We start from the raw sequence: 15,243 nt of genomic DNA, 5'->3' as shown, positions 1-15,243 counted from the left end.
GCTCCCTGCCTCAGGGACCAGACCCTCCCCCCCTGGTAAGAGCAGCAACTCCCTGCCTTAGGGACCAGACCCCCCCCCCAGGTAAGAGCAGCAAATCCCTGCCTCAGGGACCAGACCCCCCCATTCCACCAATCACCAATTTCAGTAAAAAAAAAAAAGACAATCTATAATATCGTGTCTGTTTTGAGGTGTGCAGCTCTATCAGGCTGATCTGCTAATGGAGGGAGTCTCTGAAATGACCCTAACTGCCCCGGAATCGAGGTGTGATATTGCTCCTGGACATTGTACAGCGTCATAAACGCTGCAACCCCACAGTCAGGCTGCCTGGTTCTTTATGGTTCTTTCTCAAAGCTGTTGTCACCTCCTTTGCTGGGAGCTGTAGTACTGCCCATAGCCTGCAGGGGGCATAGGGTGGGGTTCGGCTCGGTGATTGTGTCTTCCTGTGTCGCAGTGAGCCCCAGCGCACAGCTCCTAGAGCAGACGGCCCGCCTGCAGTCCCTCAGCGAGGCGCTGGACAGACTCAAGGTAACCCGCCGGGGGACAGGACAGGGCTTTGCCACTCGTGGCCCCCAGCTTGTTCCAGAAAGTGGCCCCTGCCCCAGTTTCTGGCAGACTATTGGGCTTGTGCAGGGAGAGCCCGGTTGTGCAGCGCAGAGTTCGTCCCGTGAACACCCCCCATTTCCTGTCAGACGTGTGGTGTCAGGTTAGTAACTGCCCCGCCCCCTTTGCAGGACGAGGTGGCCGAACACGTGGTGAGCCGCCGGCCCGGGGCCCGCGCCCCCTCCAGCTTCGCCACTTTCCCCTCCTCGTCCTTTGTCAAGGTGAGCCGCCATCTTTAACTGATTCTGACGTTGTGGCGGGTAACTGTAGGAGGGCCCATGTGTTCTGACTAAGTGAAACTGACTTGCCATGTCGGCACCCTGCCAGAAGGTGGCGCTCTATGCTGCCTATTGCCTGTGGTACTGATCCAGTTTGGGGCTCATTCTATATGCACTGTTCTTGCAAAGGACTTATTTAACCTGGAACCAACCGGTCCTCTGGGAGGGTCAAACCCAACAGCCCGTGACACTGCTGCCCTCTGAAGGCCCTCAGTTGTATTTCAAGCCCAAGATAATTTACTAGTTCTGGTAATGCGATCCTGGTCTGGGGGGGGGGTGTGTTTAGATATTCTGGCAGTAGATATGCAGCCGCTTAGGGTGCTTCAGTGCAGCCCTCCCCTAAACGCCGCCATTATCGCGATTTACGTCGGCCAGCACCGTTTTTAAAAACACGCTCTGTTTGGTTTGATATAAAGTTACAGGCAGAGAGAGCCGGCTCTGTGCGTGTCATGAAGCGAAGGTCGTGAATTTCACGCCCGTCTCTGATCAAAAGCAAGCACGAGGGGAAATGTGACCCTGCCCAGGGAATGGACTTTAAATCCTGAATTATGCCGTGTGTTCAGTATGAATTGATGTTATTAATGTCCTGTTTAAGAAAATGCCTACAAACTGCAGACCAGCTTAACTGCATTCCGGGGTTTTTTTTTTTTTTTGCCCCTCCCCCGTTTTCCAGGCGTCTGAGGAGCGAAAGGGTGAGACGGTGCTGGTGGGGAAGGTGCTCATTCCCTGTGCCCGCGGGCAGGAGCGCGTGCACCGACTGGTCCTGCCGCAACAGCATCTGCACACGGTCCACCGTCTCCTCATGATCTAGCCACGCCCCTCTCCGGCTCAGTCCACTCCTCCACAGTGGGGGAGGGACTCTAAATCGTAACTACTTTTCAAAACAAAGAACTCGCAACACAACTGGGAACTCTCAATAAATGGGCTAATTTTAAGGTATTTCTCAGGAAACTGTACTTTTCTGTCTAGGAACTGTACTTAAATACCAAAATGTTTGCTAGTATTCTGTTTGCCCCTAGGTTTAAATAACATTGTGGAAGGTTACCAGTTTGGGTTTTGTTTAAAAAACAAAAACAAACGTGTTTGTATGTTTGTATGGGGTACTACAATCTGTTTCTGCTTGATAAATAGAATAAAACAGGTCAGCAAATTACCCACATTGGCATCAATCACTGGGGCTTGGCTGTGCATTTTTGCAGCAATGGATTGTAGGCTTAAAAAAAACAAAAACCTTGGCAGAGCTGAATAGGAGGCACCAAGGATGAGGATGTTAAATGGCCACTTGCTGCCCCCAGAGACATACGGTCCGCTCATTTTTACATGCTTATAAATTTCCTGGTAAATCTCAACCTAATTATTAGTTTTGTGGGTTATGTTGTCGCAGAGAGCTTATGTTAACCAATGCCATGCTTTTTCAGGAACCTTCACTTTGCTGTTTATTATATTTTAGAATTGAATTGCTGTTGCTTAAATTAGCTGTTTGAAAAACCCTAAATCAGACATTCCAGTACACCGTAAAAAGGTGCTATTTGATTCATTGTTGACTGTGGAAGACTTCTTTTAAATCCTTTACTGAGCAGTTAGCTAGTGGGGGGGTCTGTTCCTGAACTCCACCAATAAGCAGAGGCTAAGGCATTGTTTCTGGCAAAGGTGACACCCAATTGCTGTGCTAACCGAGCAACCTTTAGTACTGTAAGTATCTGATCAATAAAGCTTTATTACCGTGGAAACCCAGTGTTTGACTTCATTGATATGTTGTGAGGTTTGAAATGGGCACCGTTGGGGGGAAAATTGGAGCATTTTTCACACTGAAGATTTTGTCCAAGGCGGGCACTAGCTGCCGGCTGAGGCATACCCCCCCAAGCCCCCACATCAACCTCACCCCTGGTCACACAGGCCTGAATTAAACCAGTTTCATACTTCAGAACAATAGGATCATATATGGGTAACTAATATATGGGTTTTCTACAACGTCCTACTTAAATTGACATCAGTGAATAGTCTGTCTTCAGATGTTAACACCAGGCCAGGTGACAAGACTAGAACAATGGGGCTGATTTTCAGTATCAAGTCCATCAAAAGCTGGAGCATCAAACTGGGTTTGAAAGTCTCACTTTCAAAAGCACATGGTGATGGACTTTATTTCCTGTGTGCGGAAATCGATTGAGCAGCCCTGGACACAGACGTGCCTGGGAGAAGCATTAAGATTGTCCCTATCCTGCTGACAGGACACGCCCCCCCCATCTCAGGCTGTTGCTTTTTTGCCCCCCCTCCCCAAAATCAGAGCAGAAAGTCTGCTTTCAAAACGTTACAATTAAAAAAGCAGCAGCCTTCAAGCCAAATGAAAATCGATCCGAGTGAAACGAAACTGCAGGCGTGGAGTGAGGGCCCCCCCCCCCCCCCCGCCTCCCAAAAAGGGGAACAAATCGCTCACCGCTTGTGCCCGATGCCCTCTGAGCACTGCTCTCGCTCGACTGCGTGCCCATTAAGTCCCTTAATAGCTGCAAACGAGGTGGCACCAGCGTAACATCCATTAGCGATCCTGAGGCACCGCGAGACGAGGGCGGACGTCGGTGCCTCAGCGCGGCTTTAATGAGACCTGGGGTCAATTAGCCGGCCAGAATGATTCATTCCACTGATCGATGCTTTTGTTTTTTAATTGCGACACACAGCAGACTGAAAACGCAGGCCTCGCTTGCAAACAAGGCGCCGATTTGTCGGCAGAACGGTCTGCAGAAACACCAGCGAAGCTGGACTCCTAAGGTAGTGCCCGCCCCTCAGCCGCTGACTCGCTGGCACTAAGCCCGACTCGCCCCCTCAGTGCACCTTAACGTTCTCTGCCTGCTCGCCACTCATGGTGGCTCGACAGAACCCAAGATGTCGGACAAATGACAGCTTGAAGAATTCCCTTTACTTTATTTGTACAACATTAATACGGGTTCTCCGGCTCAACAAAACCACCACATTTAAGAACCATTTAGTGTTAAAAAAAAAGAAGCATAAAGCACAGTACAGAGACAGGAGTTAAAAAAAAAGGCATTTTCAGTGTGCCTGAGTAAATAAATGATCAAAGATTCAAGTAGTGTTTGCAAAAGGGGTGTAACAACCTGGGGGTGGGGGAGATCAGTTTGTGTCCTAAAAACATAGAGGCACAAAGGAACGAGAGAGAGAAGAACAGAACACTGTTAGGATTGAGTTATTGTAACGGGGATGTTATCCATGTATGGTCATTAGATCATAGGAGTGTAGCTTAGTCATGGTGCTGCATAGCCGGACGTCACTCGGTGGAAATGGCAGCGTCAACGAACGTTCAGGATCTGTTGCCAGAGCGGGCCTTGCGACGAGCGTACGGGGAGATCGGAGTCCTGGCCTGGCGCTGCCTCCTCATCACATACCCATCCTCCGGCCCGATTCGAGGGGCCGGCCTGGGGGGTGGGAGGCCTGGGGGAGGAGATGAGACTGTGGGCACGGAGGCAGCCATTTCACACCCAATGAGCGTCTCTAAGAACAAGCCATGCTAGCACGCTAATGCCTTTAGAATTAAAACAGCGACTTAGATATCGCTCTCAGCCATGCTGTAATTTAAAAAAACATGGATGCTGCTTTCAGGGGTGGTTTCTGGGGTTCAAAGAGTCACTTTGGGGTCCCTCAGTGTAGTGACTGCTTGTGGCCAACAGAGGGTCCCCAAAACTCTGGGGCCCCTCACAAATAGGCGGTTTGAAAGATGGAAAACGCCCCTGCATGCTGCTTGTCCCCTGGTTAAGGACAGTAGGGTAAACAGGGAGCGAATTACGAAGCCACAGCGTCCCCCGTTTGCCACACTGTGCTCTTAGCTCACCGTCATGTTTCAGGCATTTGTGTGACTTGCTGACTGGGGACAGGGAGAGGCTGCTGTCAGTCTCCAGCAGGAATATTAATGTGCCATTCAGGGGAGGAGGGGGGGGGGGTCACACCTCAAATATCTTCCTAGGAAGTTAATCAGAAGCTCCACACTTGCAATTAAAAATGGGCATTTGTGAGACGACCTGTCCGTATAAAGGTCAAGGACGAAAGGGCAGGGAAGGCAGCTGTTTGGCTCAGACAGGTAAAGAATTCATTCGGGCAAGTTCTCAGGACGCCCAAGTTCGACTAAACACCAAAAAAATGCGACGTCCCAGGGGCTGCAGAAAAGGTGACAGATGTCTGGGACATTCATCCCTGAGTGAGATTTTAATGGTCTTCTGAGGACAAGCTTTAGCGACTAATTCCCCATACTGCCCTCCAGCACTCAGAGGCTTCGGCCAGGATCTGCTGTTGTACCCTTAGGCTACAAGCTGATCTGGAATACAGATGTACCATCAGAACTCTCCGCACGCTAAATGGAATCCATCAGCAACAGAGGGAGGAGGAATCATGGCGGTCGAGAACCGGGAGGCCCGATCGTAGAACAGACGCCCCAGTAGGAAAGCTCACCTGCATGAGGGTACGGGTTCCAGGGACCAGCATAGCCTGAAAAGAAGGGGGGCGCATGCTGCTGGAAGAACTGGCTTTGGCCGCCATAGCGATTGTGGCCGTGCATGAAGCTGGGCTGCTGCCACGGCGACCAGCCTAGGGGACAGAGGGGGCAGACTGATCAGCTACATGATGACGCAGAGCCCAGCCCCCTAGTGGTGGGGATGGGGTACTGCCTACACCCGGCACGTTTTGTTCTCAGCCAACGAACATGTGAGTAATTATAGATAAGTGCACCCACTAGGTGGATAAAATGCTAAGCGTCGGATCCAAAACGCTGCTCTTCAGTGTCTGAGTTCAGGCCGGGGTTCAGACTCCCTGCCAGGAACGTCAGACGCAGTGCTGCGCGTTCAGCTTTAAGAGCCTCGCAGTATTTCCTTCGGTTTCACTTAGCAAAGACTTTGTCAGAGGTTATATAGCAAAGCACAGCTAAAAAAAAACCCTCAGGCTGAGCATCTTATCTTGTAACTAAAAACTAGCCCCCATTGGCTAATCCTGACTCCCGCTCTCTCTGTAGCCTCACTTTCACTGCAGCCATGACTGGTATAAGCCTACTTCTGATTGGGGGGGGGGGTAGCTTAACATTTTTGGCAGAAATCTAGCAGGGTTTTTCCTCGGAAATGGCAGGACTGGGGTTGGGGGGGGGGTCTCTGTAGGAATCGGAGTGGTGGATTTACACAGCGACCTAGACAGCGACAGGCAGACACACACACTCACACTCACGGGTGCAATAAACAGAAAACTACTAGCATTTTCATCCTATAAGAGAACAAAGGGGACAATCTGAAGGATACAGCTCTGAGGATTTCCTCGAAGGTCCATCATTCAATTCAAACATGTTAAAACAATTCTCCGAAACACCTACGTGTAACACACAGGCTCACCAAACTCAGGTATGATGAACGATAAACATGTTAGGTCACCACTTTCTACGTGATTTTAATTCTAATGAACCCAATAAAAAAAACTATGTAGAAAACAGGAATAATAGGTTCCCGATGCATGTTCTGGCAGTGGGCGTGTCCACAGAAGAGAGAGTGGGCGGAGTTACAGCTCTATACCTCTATAAGGATGTGGCTGATATCCAGAATGCCGAGGCGGACCGTGAGTGTGCTGGCTGCTGCTGGAAGCTGGGGCTCTTACACGGCGCTTTACATCCCGGGAGACACTTTGGGACCCTGGGGGGGTGGAGGGCCTGATCAAGCCTTCATCTCCATCAATCAGCCATCGCACTTGAGATGCCATGATATAAACATGATATACACAGAGAAAAACAGCCACAAGGTCAGCAGCTAAGGGCGCATGGTCTGGGGGCGTGAGACTGGCTTCCCCGCGGCTCGCTGAGCGCCACGTTTAATGGAGTGACTGCGCTGACAGGTGAGTAAGATGCACTGCATTAGAATGTAATTCCGGTACAGATGACAGCACGTTCTATAAAGCCTGCAGGACTCCGGGGGGGCGGCGATTAAAGCAAACTGGATTCACAGAGGACAGGTACCTGGGTCCTTCAGAGATGTGAGACGGGGCGTATCCAGTACAGTGATGGTCAGCTGCTGTCCGGCGGTCTCACCGGGCTCTGGGGGGAGATGGGGGGGGGTCTCCGTTTAACCAGCCAAAAGGGGCAGGTGGCGTTTAAAGGCTTTTATCTTCTGTCATACCAAGTTCAGGGAAATGTTTAGACAGATTGCACACTAAGGGCATACTCACACTTGGCCTGCGCACTCAGGGCGTACTCACACTTGGCCCAGTTGCATCACTGATGTTATGTCTGTGTTCTGTGCTCAGGTGCTGTTAGAGACTGTGCCCAAGTGCAAATGAACTGTGCCCTAACTCCCCTCTTCAAGATACTAGTCAAACAAACTAGACTATGAGGGTCAAACGTCTGCACCCAGCCATAATCACGCTCGCCCCCTACAGGTCGCCCCCTACAGGTCGCAGTGCTCACCCTTGCCTTGGCCTGGCTGGTGCAGTTCCACGCCCCAGGCCTGTGCCGCATGCTCCAGCAGCAGGCTGCTGATGCGCCGGTGGGCGAGGGCGTTCCAGTGCACGCCGTCCCGGACACGGTGCTGCAGCAGGAAGCGGAAGTGGAAGTGCAGGTCCAGCACATCCAGGCCGTGGGCATCCGCCAGAGTGGCGCTGAAGAAGTTGGCTTCGATGACGTCATGGCGCAGCATCGACGCCATGTCCTGGATCTGTGGGTGGGGCATGATTTTTACATGTAGATGTATATATGTCACTGAATACACATATGCCATTTTCCAACCACCATTTTGCCCTATGTTTACCAAAGTGGTATATTGTCCTCTTATTGCCAATTTTCTTTTATATACAGCTCTGGAAAAAAATTGAGACCACAACACAATTTTTTGTTTCATTTCTCAGTTTATGGGTGTTGCAAACAGCAGTCTGGTTCTTATGCTTCTCATTAATGAAGGGCTGCTTCCTTGCTTTAGTGGACTTCAGTCCTGCTTCTAAGAGCCTGATACAAACTGTCCTAGCCGTGCACTTCACAGAAACTTAACATTTTCCATTCCTTTGAAAGTCACTTGATGTCATGCTCTGATTCATGAGAAATTGTTGGATAAGTTGACGGTCATCTCTGCCATTAGAAAGACGTTTCCACCCTCCGCCTATCTGGTTTCTGGTCGTTCCCAGGGTCTCCTGTTTCACCTTATCCTTCTGTCCTGCTGTCTTAGAAACTTCAAGCCTGGAAGCAGTCTGCCATGTAGCCTTCTGCCGGCAGAACCAGGATTAAATCAGGATTTAGTAATGCAGATTCTTAAAAAAAATGGAGTGGTCAATTTTTTCCAGAGCTGTATTTATTGTTTCTTTACTTGCATTATTGTATTTCTGTCTTGTGTTGTATTTCTTTCCACGATATCAGACAAAGAAATTTCCCCCCACAGCAATCAATGAAGTTCCATCTTATCTGACACTCATCCTAATGCTCTTCTGTTTAGAAGCACACGGCTCTGGCTCACGCCCACCTCCGGCACAAGGAAACCCCCGACGATCTTCTTCCCCAGAGGCATAGTCATGTTCCAGAGCACAAGACATTCCGGGTGAAGGATCCTCTTCAAGTGTGAAAACAGCTTCTGGAGGTTCTCCCGGTAATCCGGGGCCCAGTTCCGGCTATACCTGCCGTAAGATGGTTAGACGTGAAATCTCCCTGTTGGAGTGCCGCTCTCAGGAGCCACGGTAACACGACAAGGACCAATCACACAGGCATCACCCAGCAGTGGTATTTACCACCACTCCAAGGTTCGCCCCCTGTTGGCCACAAACAGTCACTACACTAAATATTTAATAATAAGAAGCATGTTCTGCTAACCAACTAGCTAACAGAGCTCTGACTCCACTTATTAGCTATTTATTTAAGGTTTTAAAATATTTGAGGGGGGCAGGGAGGAAAACTTTTTTAGAGGCCCCTAGAAACAACAAACCCACCCCTGTCACCTCCCAACAGCAGCACTGCACGCAACCACGCGGCCAACTGGTCAGTTACCCCGATTCACAAAGGGGCCTCGTGCATCGGAACTGTATTAGTGCATCACCCCAGCGATCAGCCCTGCATGTCCAAAACCGTACATTTAAATCCCCCTCCAGTCCTCAGCTGGACACTACAGAACAGGGCTAGTCAACTCACAGTCCCCAAGGGCCGAGCCCTGCTGATTTTCCAGCCTTCCTTCACCTGTCAGTCAGGTGTGAAGCCTCTGACCAATCAGAATCAGTAATTATTAAACTAACTACCTGGGAGAACTGAAAACAAGCCCTGGATTTGGAAGAGGGCCTGAATTGAATAGCCATGCTACAGAATCACTCCCAGCAGTGTGGTCTGCTATAGAATCACTCCCAGCAGTGTGGTCTGCTATAGAATCACTCCCAGCAGTGTGGTCTGCTATAGAATCACTCCCAGCAGTGTGGTCTGCTATAGAATCACTCCCAGCAGTGTGGTCTGCTATAGAATCACTCCCAGCAGTGTTGTCTCATCACTACACATAAATTCCACAGGTATGGAGAAGTCGCTGCCACGGTCAGAGACCCAGTTATTGGGGAGCCAGAGGCAGAGCCAGATCAGCAGTGTTCGAAACGCCCGTCTGTTAAAACGTTTCCATCTGAGATGTGGCGAGCTGATCTTAAATGAACCTTAGTGTTCAGCTGGCCGGAGAAGCACTCATTCCCGTTTAGAAACACAGGCATTCCGGTCGGGAAAGCTCAACAGAGGATCAAACTCTCATTAACCCCACTCGGCAAGCAAATAAAGCCAACACCGTCGTCCAAATCCAAGGCGCTGAAGGCTATAAATGCAGATGCATTTAATATCCAAAGCTCTACTAAGACAGATCCCTTTCGTAATAAACGGGGAATAAAAAAGATTTGCTTAAAAAACATAATGTTTTATTAATACAGACGACAAGATAAATCCATAATCTAAACTGATGCTAGTGGATCAGATACTGGAACTGAACAAGCAGACTTTTTATTAAATGGAGAACAGAACCCAGCGCTCAAGTATGTCTGGCACACGCCGAACCCAGCATAAAGACTGGCACACAGGGCACGTCGGCAATATTCCAAGAACGGCTGGTTTTCATGCTCAGACTTGCATTGGCATTAACAAACCGCGAAACTACGTCCAACGCAGTGCAACTGCAGCATCCGTTCACAGCACAGGCTGTGTGTGTAGCCTTAGCAAACCTGGATTTCTTCAGATACATTTACAATACCATGCAAAATCTTTAAAGATATTTATCTGGTTGGTATATTTACTCAGAAGAAAAAAAACTAATTTAACATTACAACATAGGCAAATTAACATTAAAAACTAACAAGAATTTCTTCTGTTCTCCAAAAGTCACTGATATCTTGCTGGACGGCTAGATGAACACCTCTTTGATTCTCAAAGTTCTACCTTAGGGGTCTTAGTTAACTTTCTCCACCAGCTCAATTAATAAACAAACTTAATATGTTTAACTCAATGAGGTGTTGATTAGCTAAACAAGGTGAGGTAGTGGTCAAGTCAAAAAAAACATGGGTGTACATTGTGAGGCTTAGAAATGGACAAGCTGACACACTTTGATAGACATATTATAGATTTTACCCAAACAATGCAAATCATCTAAACATTTTTTGCCTAAGACTTTTGTACAATACTGTACATTGACAAATTACAGGAGGTTCTCGTATAAACATGGACTTAATCGTATAAAGCATAAAGGGCCAAATAGCTAACAGCAACCATGACGAAAAACTGCCCATCAGTGTGATGTAACAAATGTTCCCATTCGCTCTCAAACCTGGAAAAACTGCCCATCGGTGTGATGTAACAAATGTTCCCATTCGCTCTCAAACCTGGAAAAACTGCCCATCGGTGTGATGTAACAAATGTTCCCATTCGCTCTCAAACCTGGAAAAACTGCCCATCGGTGTGATGTAACAAATGTTCCCATTCGCTCTCAAACCTGGAAAAACTGCCCATCGGTGTGATGTAACAAATGTTCCCATTCGCTCTCAAACCTGGTCACCGCTGGCAAATTATACTCAAGGAACACCAAGAAACTGCAAGCACTCGGAAAATCCGAAGAATCTTATCCGATCATAAATTAATTATAATAACATTTCTTAATCACAGGCTTTCAGCAGAAGCGTCACTAGAGATTTCCAAAAAGGGGGAGATTAAACCTTTTTGGGGGGGGGGGGGGTGGTTGTTCTGATTTTAATGAAAATTAATGAGAACACACTTTTAAAACTAATTAGTGTACATTAATTTGGTGGGGGCTAGAGCCCCCTAGACCAGCCCTACTGACACCCATAACTTTGAGCCAAACCCTTAATAGTTGGGTGGTGATTCAGCCTGACTCCCAAAAGCCAGGTCTGATACTTACACCTGCTAAATGGTAACATCATATTATACATGGATGTACGGATCGTCTTTGACCCACATTTAACTGGAAGTGTTACCTGGACACATCCCACAAGCAGGAGTTGAGTATGAGTACGTCCGGTTTGAGGCGGCTGTCCAAGTCGGCCAGGATGCTCTCCATGTAACAGGAGTAAATGCGCGTGATGAAGTAAAAACGCAGCAGGTGGTGGTCCGAGCGGTACTGTCGCACCTCCCGGTACCCTGTGCCATTGTGCATCGTGTCCAGCTGACCACCCTCCACCAGGGCATCCTGTTCAAAACTCATCTCCCCCTGGGAGACCAGCAAGGGAAGACATGGAAGAGTTAAGGAGGGACAGAGGTGACCAGAAACTGCAAGACGACTGATCAGCCCATCGTTAATTCATTTAGCCGATTTCTCCGCATAAAGCTTTTGATGACAGGACGTGTTTTTGTTTTATTCTCCTTCACCTTATTCCTGAGCTGAGACTGGGATAAGAAGGCATCCCTCTGCAAAAGCAGGACCAGGTCCTTGTAAACGGAGCGCTGGACTGGAAATCAGGGAGTGGGGAATGGGAAAGAAAGACCGTAGGTCAGCTAGTCAGCATCAGATCTGATCACCATCTGCAAGTGGGCGACGAGGCTCCCTTGCCCGCTATTGCTAATACAGTGTGATATGCAAAAAGCAAGTTCCGTGCTCCATCAAAAATGCGCCGCATCTGCACCCGAGACGCCCTCCGATTTAAACTGATATTTCCCCCTCAGAGACATCCATCCACAGCCATCATACTTACTGGAGTCCCCAAGCACCACAACAAACTTGTTATGCAGAAGCCGACTGGCCTGGCTCTGGGTTACCCACTTCATGGCGTCCAGGCGGGGTTACTGCAGAGGGCATGTAAAGGCGGACACCGTACACGGCCTTAGCATAATTATCATGCCTGTATGCACGACTGAAAGGACAGCTACCTAATTTTATGGTCTAGATCGCATGTTAGCTACTTCATTTGACTCCATTAGTTTTTTTTCTCATCCGATATATTCGTATATCATTCTGAAAATGTAATCACTCTTGTTAGGAAATCCGTCGTATTTCCTTATACTCAACCCTAACCTCCACATACCTTTTGTGAAAACACTATATTTTAAAGGGCTTTAAAATAAAGTCAAATATATTGCTTGTGAAAGCGGCTTCCCTTGTCTCCCCGGGGTGTTTCTCCCCCAAATGCACAGCCTACTGCTTTTTCGGTTTGCTTGAAAATTATACCAATCTCCACAAGACACTTTCAATCAAGTGTCTGATTAGTGATCAACACGCAGAAAAGCAATTGTGCCCCAGGCCCCAGATTAGTTAGTGTGTGTGTAGATTCAGGTAAGCGCGTTCCCTGCCCAAATATTTTATGCTGCATTAAATACTGCATACGGATCTATAAATAGTTTCTGCCACAATAGCTAGTTTCTACTATCATTCATTGTGGTTTGCTGAGCGTAATTCTAGGCGTCCCACCTTCTAGGAAGCACCGCGATCGTCCCGGGAGCGAATTTTGTTTTACAGGTTGATTTGAAAAATCTCATTTACATTCATGAGAGAAGATTGGCCGGTGAACGTGCTCCAGTCAACATGTGCTACCTGTTTTTTCAGGGTTATTCGGGGAAACTCATTAATATTCAAAAGAAAAGCTACTTGATTGGCCGGTGAACTATGCCAATGAGGTAGCGCTTCTCCTGAATATTAATGAGTTTCCCCGAACCACTGAAAAACGGAAAATTCACCTTGGGAATTGATAGTAGCTCCTTGACACCAACAAATTTTGCCCCACAATTCTGTTCAACCCATCAACAAATTTTACCTTCACCCTCTGTTCTTGGTCAAATTTTACCGCAGGCACCTCAGCACCCATCGTTGAACCACCACTAAACTTGGGCGGTATGTATACTTTTAAAACCGTCTTATCTGGACATTATACAGCTGTATTTGGTATTTCGATGGTATTTTGAAACGCAACGCTATTCCAATATTTCTCGATGAAAGTTGATGATTGGTGTATTTTCGAACGAAAATACCGCGCTATACCCAAAATACCATAAATATCGTAGTACAGGGTATTACCGTAATACTCCCCAAGCTGAGCCAGCTAGCCCCTCCCAGTTGACTCTTATCTGAAGTCAATACGCCATAGGTGGGTTGTCTGTAATATATGTCAGACGTAAGATATGTTACATGCAGAGTATGGTTAGTATGTATCGTCTTAATTTGCATTGTATGCAGTATAGGATATCTGTCTTTAAGTCCATGTTTTTGTGAAAATTTTCCTTTTTAACTCCCTGCAAACAGGACTCACCTGGACTTGGTTGTGTTAAATCCGCTCACCATTGACGGTGAAATTAATTAAATGCAGTAATACTATTCGGTTGTGTTAATTTAGGATTGCATAAGGCCGCTGCTCTCTTCCGTTCTGCTCTGCAGTTTTAAAAGGGGCCTGCATATTTCAGCTGCCTGGCCTACCTTTCCTTTAATGACTATGATTAAAGCAAATATTTCTGTGAGGTCGGTACTTAGCCAAACAAATGAACAAAACTGCACATAATCATAATAATGCGTTGGTGAAAATAACAGGCATCCGGTTTTCATTACAAACCCCACCGCCGCATGTCTGAAATATTAAATTTCCTTAAGAAAAAAAGCTTATCAGTATTCCGTATGTTTTTTTTCCCCTGTGGAAGCTTTTTATTTTGTTTTAAAGCTTCCTTGTTTGGTAAGTTTATCCTGTGTTTCTTATAGCTACAGTTTTCGCTAATTTTGAACAGAAGCGCAATCAACTGTGTAATACTACAAATTATATTATTTATGCTGGAAGAAAAATACAATATATTCCATAAAATTTTGCTACCCTTGTAATGTCCGGTGTCAAGAGCCATACATCACATACACAAAAACGATGATTTTTCAGGTTTTTTTTTATGTCAGTGTTGTACAACAGTCAAGCTGCCAGTGCTATTCAGAAATCAATACAAACTCACAGAGAACCGCAAATCTTTCTGCCTAAAGCGCGACTCACGCACGGCATGTGATTTAATCACCTGCGCTCGTCAAACGTAATTGTAGCACTTAAGGTGGAGGAAGCAGGAGATGCCACGGTGCTTCACAGTCCGATCGGCCCCAGTTCAGCCCAGTTCGGCCGCAGTGGGGGATCTGCGGCCGTCCGAAGCGCGTCTCTGCTTGGCCGCGGCCCACGCGGGCAGCGCAGGAGAAGCGTTACGTCACCGAGCGGGACAGTGGAAAGCTGGAAATTAACGCGAAAGCATTAATAACCGGCTCCGGCTCCCTTCTTAGTGACAGTGCCCAGTCAGTGTGACATTTCGCCTCGGAGTATTTTTATTTTTGGCGCTGTGGTAATGGACCAGAATATGTCCGGAGTGATAAATTTGCACCCTGAGTCCATCCCTCACCGCAGCGTGATGCGCTCACTGCGGCCTGGACGCTCCCAGCATATTACCCCCCCCCTCCCCCACCGCAAGATAAGTGCGCTGGGTGCAAATACCCCATTTACAACAGGCGAAAACCCATTACGGAGCAGACGCCCACCAGCAGGATTGAAGTCACTTGCGCGTATTTGAACACTTACGTATCAGGCAGTGTGACTCTATAATGCTGGCAGGTAGTAAGTACTGTTAGACAGCTCTCCCCAAGGACCTTGCAATGATAGTCTAATTTGTTACTTGGTATTGTATCGGGGTTAATGAAAAATTCGCTTAAAAATTAATGTATTCAGAGACGACGAGTCTATTCTCCCAGTATCATACTTTTGACATTGAACATTCATAAACAGTAAAAATGTCAGGTGTAAGTGTCCAATTCTGCCCTGAAAGCAGGGGCATCAGAAACGCCTCTAGAAGGGCACATCCTTTATGATTTTCAGGGTCAGGGAAATATTAATCACATCTTAATTACAACCGATGTCCATTAGAGGTCATTATTGTCTTGCATTATTC

At 47.5% G+C, this 15,243-nt stretch overlaps 2 protein-coding genes across 11 annotated transcripts in view; one reads left to right on the top strand and one right to left on the bottom strand.

Annotated features, from left to right (window-relative positions):
* LOC111853950 (dynactin subunit 1-like) overlaps positions 1-2,608 on the top strand; it is a 30,155-nt gene extending 27,547 nt beyond the window's left edge. For all 5 annotated transcript variants that reach the window (XM_023831420.2, XM_023831419.2, XM_023831418.2 and 2 more), the window contains 3 exons: positions 452-525; positions 732-821; positions 1,552-2,608. In XM_023831420.2, the coding sequence (XP_023687188.1) occupies positions 452-525; positions 732-821; positions 1,552-1,689 (302 nt within the window). In that variant the 3' untranslated portion in view covers positions 1,690-2,608. The remainder of the gene's footprint in view (positions 1-451; positions 526-731; positions 822-1,551) is intronic.
* A 1,166-nt stretch (positions 2,609-3,774) lies between these two features.
* fam113 (family with sequence similarity 113) lies at positions 3,775-15,221 on the bottom strand. 6 transcript variants are annotated; one of them, XM_023831411.2, is made up of 10 exons: positions 13,593-15,221; positions 12,045-12,135; positions 11,722-11,801; positions 11,331-11,563; positions 8,357-8,507; positions 7,315-7,561; positions 6,868-6,945; positions 6,431-6,547; positions 5,331-5,465; positions 3,775-4,319 (listed from the first exon to the last, which is right to left on the bottom strand). In XM_023831411.2, exons 2-10 carry the CDS (start codon positions 12,115-12,117, stop codon positions 4,189-4,191), a joined length of 1,245 nt encoding a protein of 414 aa, XP_023687179.1. In that variant the 5' UTR covers positions 12,118-12,135; positions 13,593-15,221; the 3' UTR covers positions 3,775-4,188. The 6 variants fall into 6 exon arrangements, with proteins under 6 accessions (XP_023687179.1, XP_023687178.1, XP_023687176.1 ...); XM_023831410.2 differs by lacking the exon at positions 13,593-15,221 and adding an exon at positions 13,024-13,568; XM_023831408.2 differs by lacking the exon at positions 13,593-15,221 and adding an exon at positions 13,101-13,568.
* Positions 15,222-15,243: the final 22 nt, after the last annotated feature.

This window comes from Paramormyrops kingsleyae, chromosome 12, assembly GCF_048594095.1.
Source record: "Paramormyrops kingsleyae isolate MSU_618 chromosome 12, PKINGS_0.4, whole genome shotgun sequence".
NCBI lineage: Eukaryota > Metazoa > Chordata > Actinopteri > Osteoglossiformes > Mormyridae > Paramormyrops > Paramormyrops kingsleyae.
Note: the sequence above shows the minus strand (reverse complement) of the source record. Positions and strands in the feature narration are given on the sequence as shown.

What these genes read in the sequence shown, in the direction of transcription:
- fam113 (XM_023831411.2), bottom strand. Translation starts at nt 12,117, where the DNA reads ATGAAGTGGGTAACCCAGAGCCAGGCCAGTCGGCTTCTGCATAACAAG. An exon ending in GGGGTTTCCTTGTGCCGGAG is followed by an intron (nt 7,562 to 8,356) that starts GTGGGCGTGAGC and finishes CCCCACCCACAG; the next exon opens with ATCCAGGACATGGCGTCGAT. An exon ending in TCAGCCACATCCTTATAGAG is followed by an intron (nt 5,466 to 6,430) that starts GTATAGAGCTGT and finishes TCTGTCCCCTAG; the next exon opens with GCTGGTCGCCGTGGCAGCAG.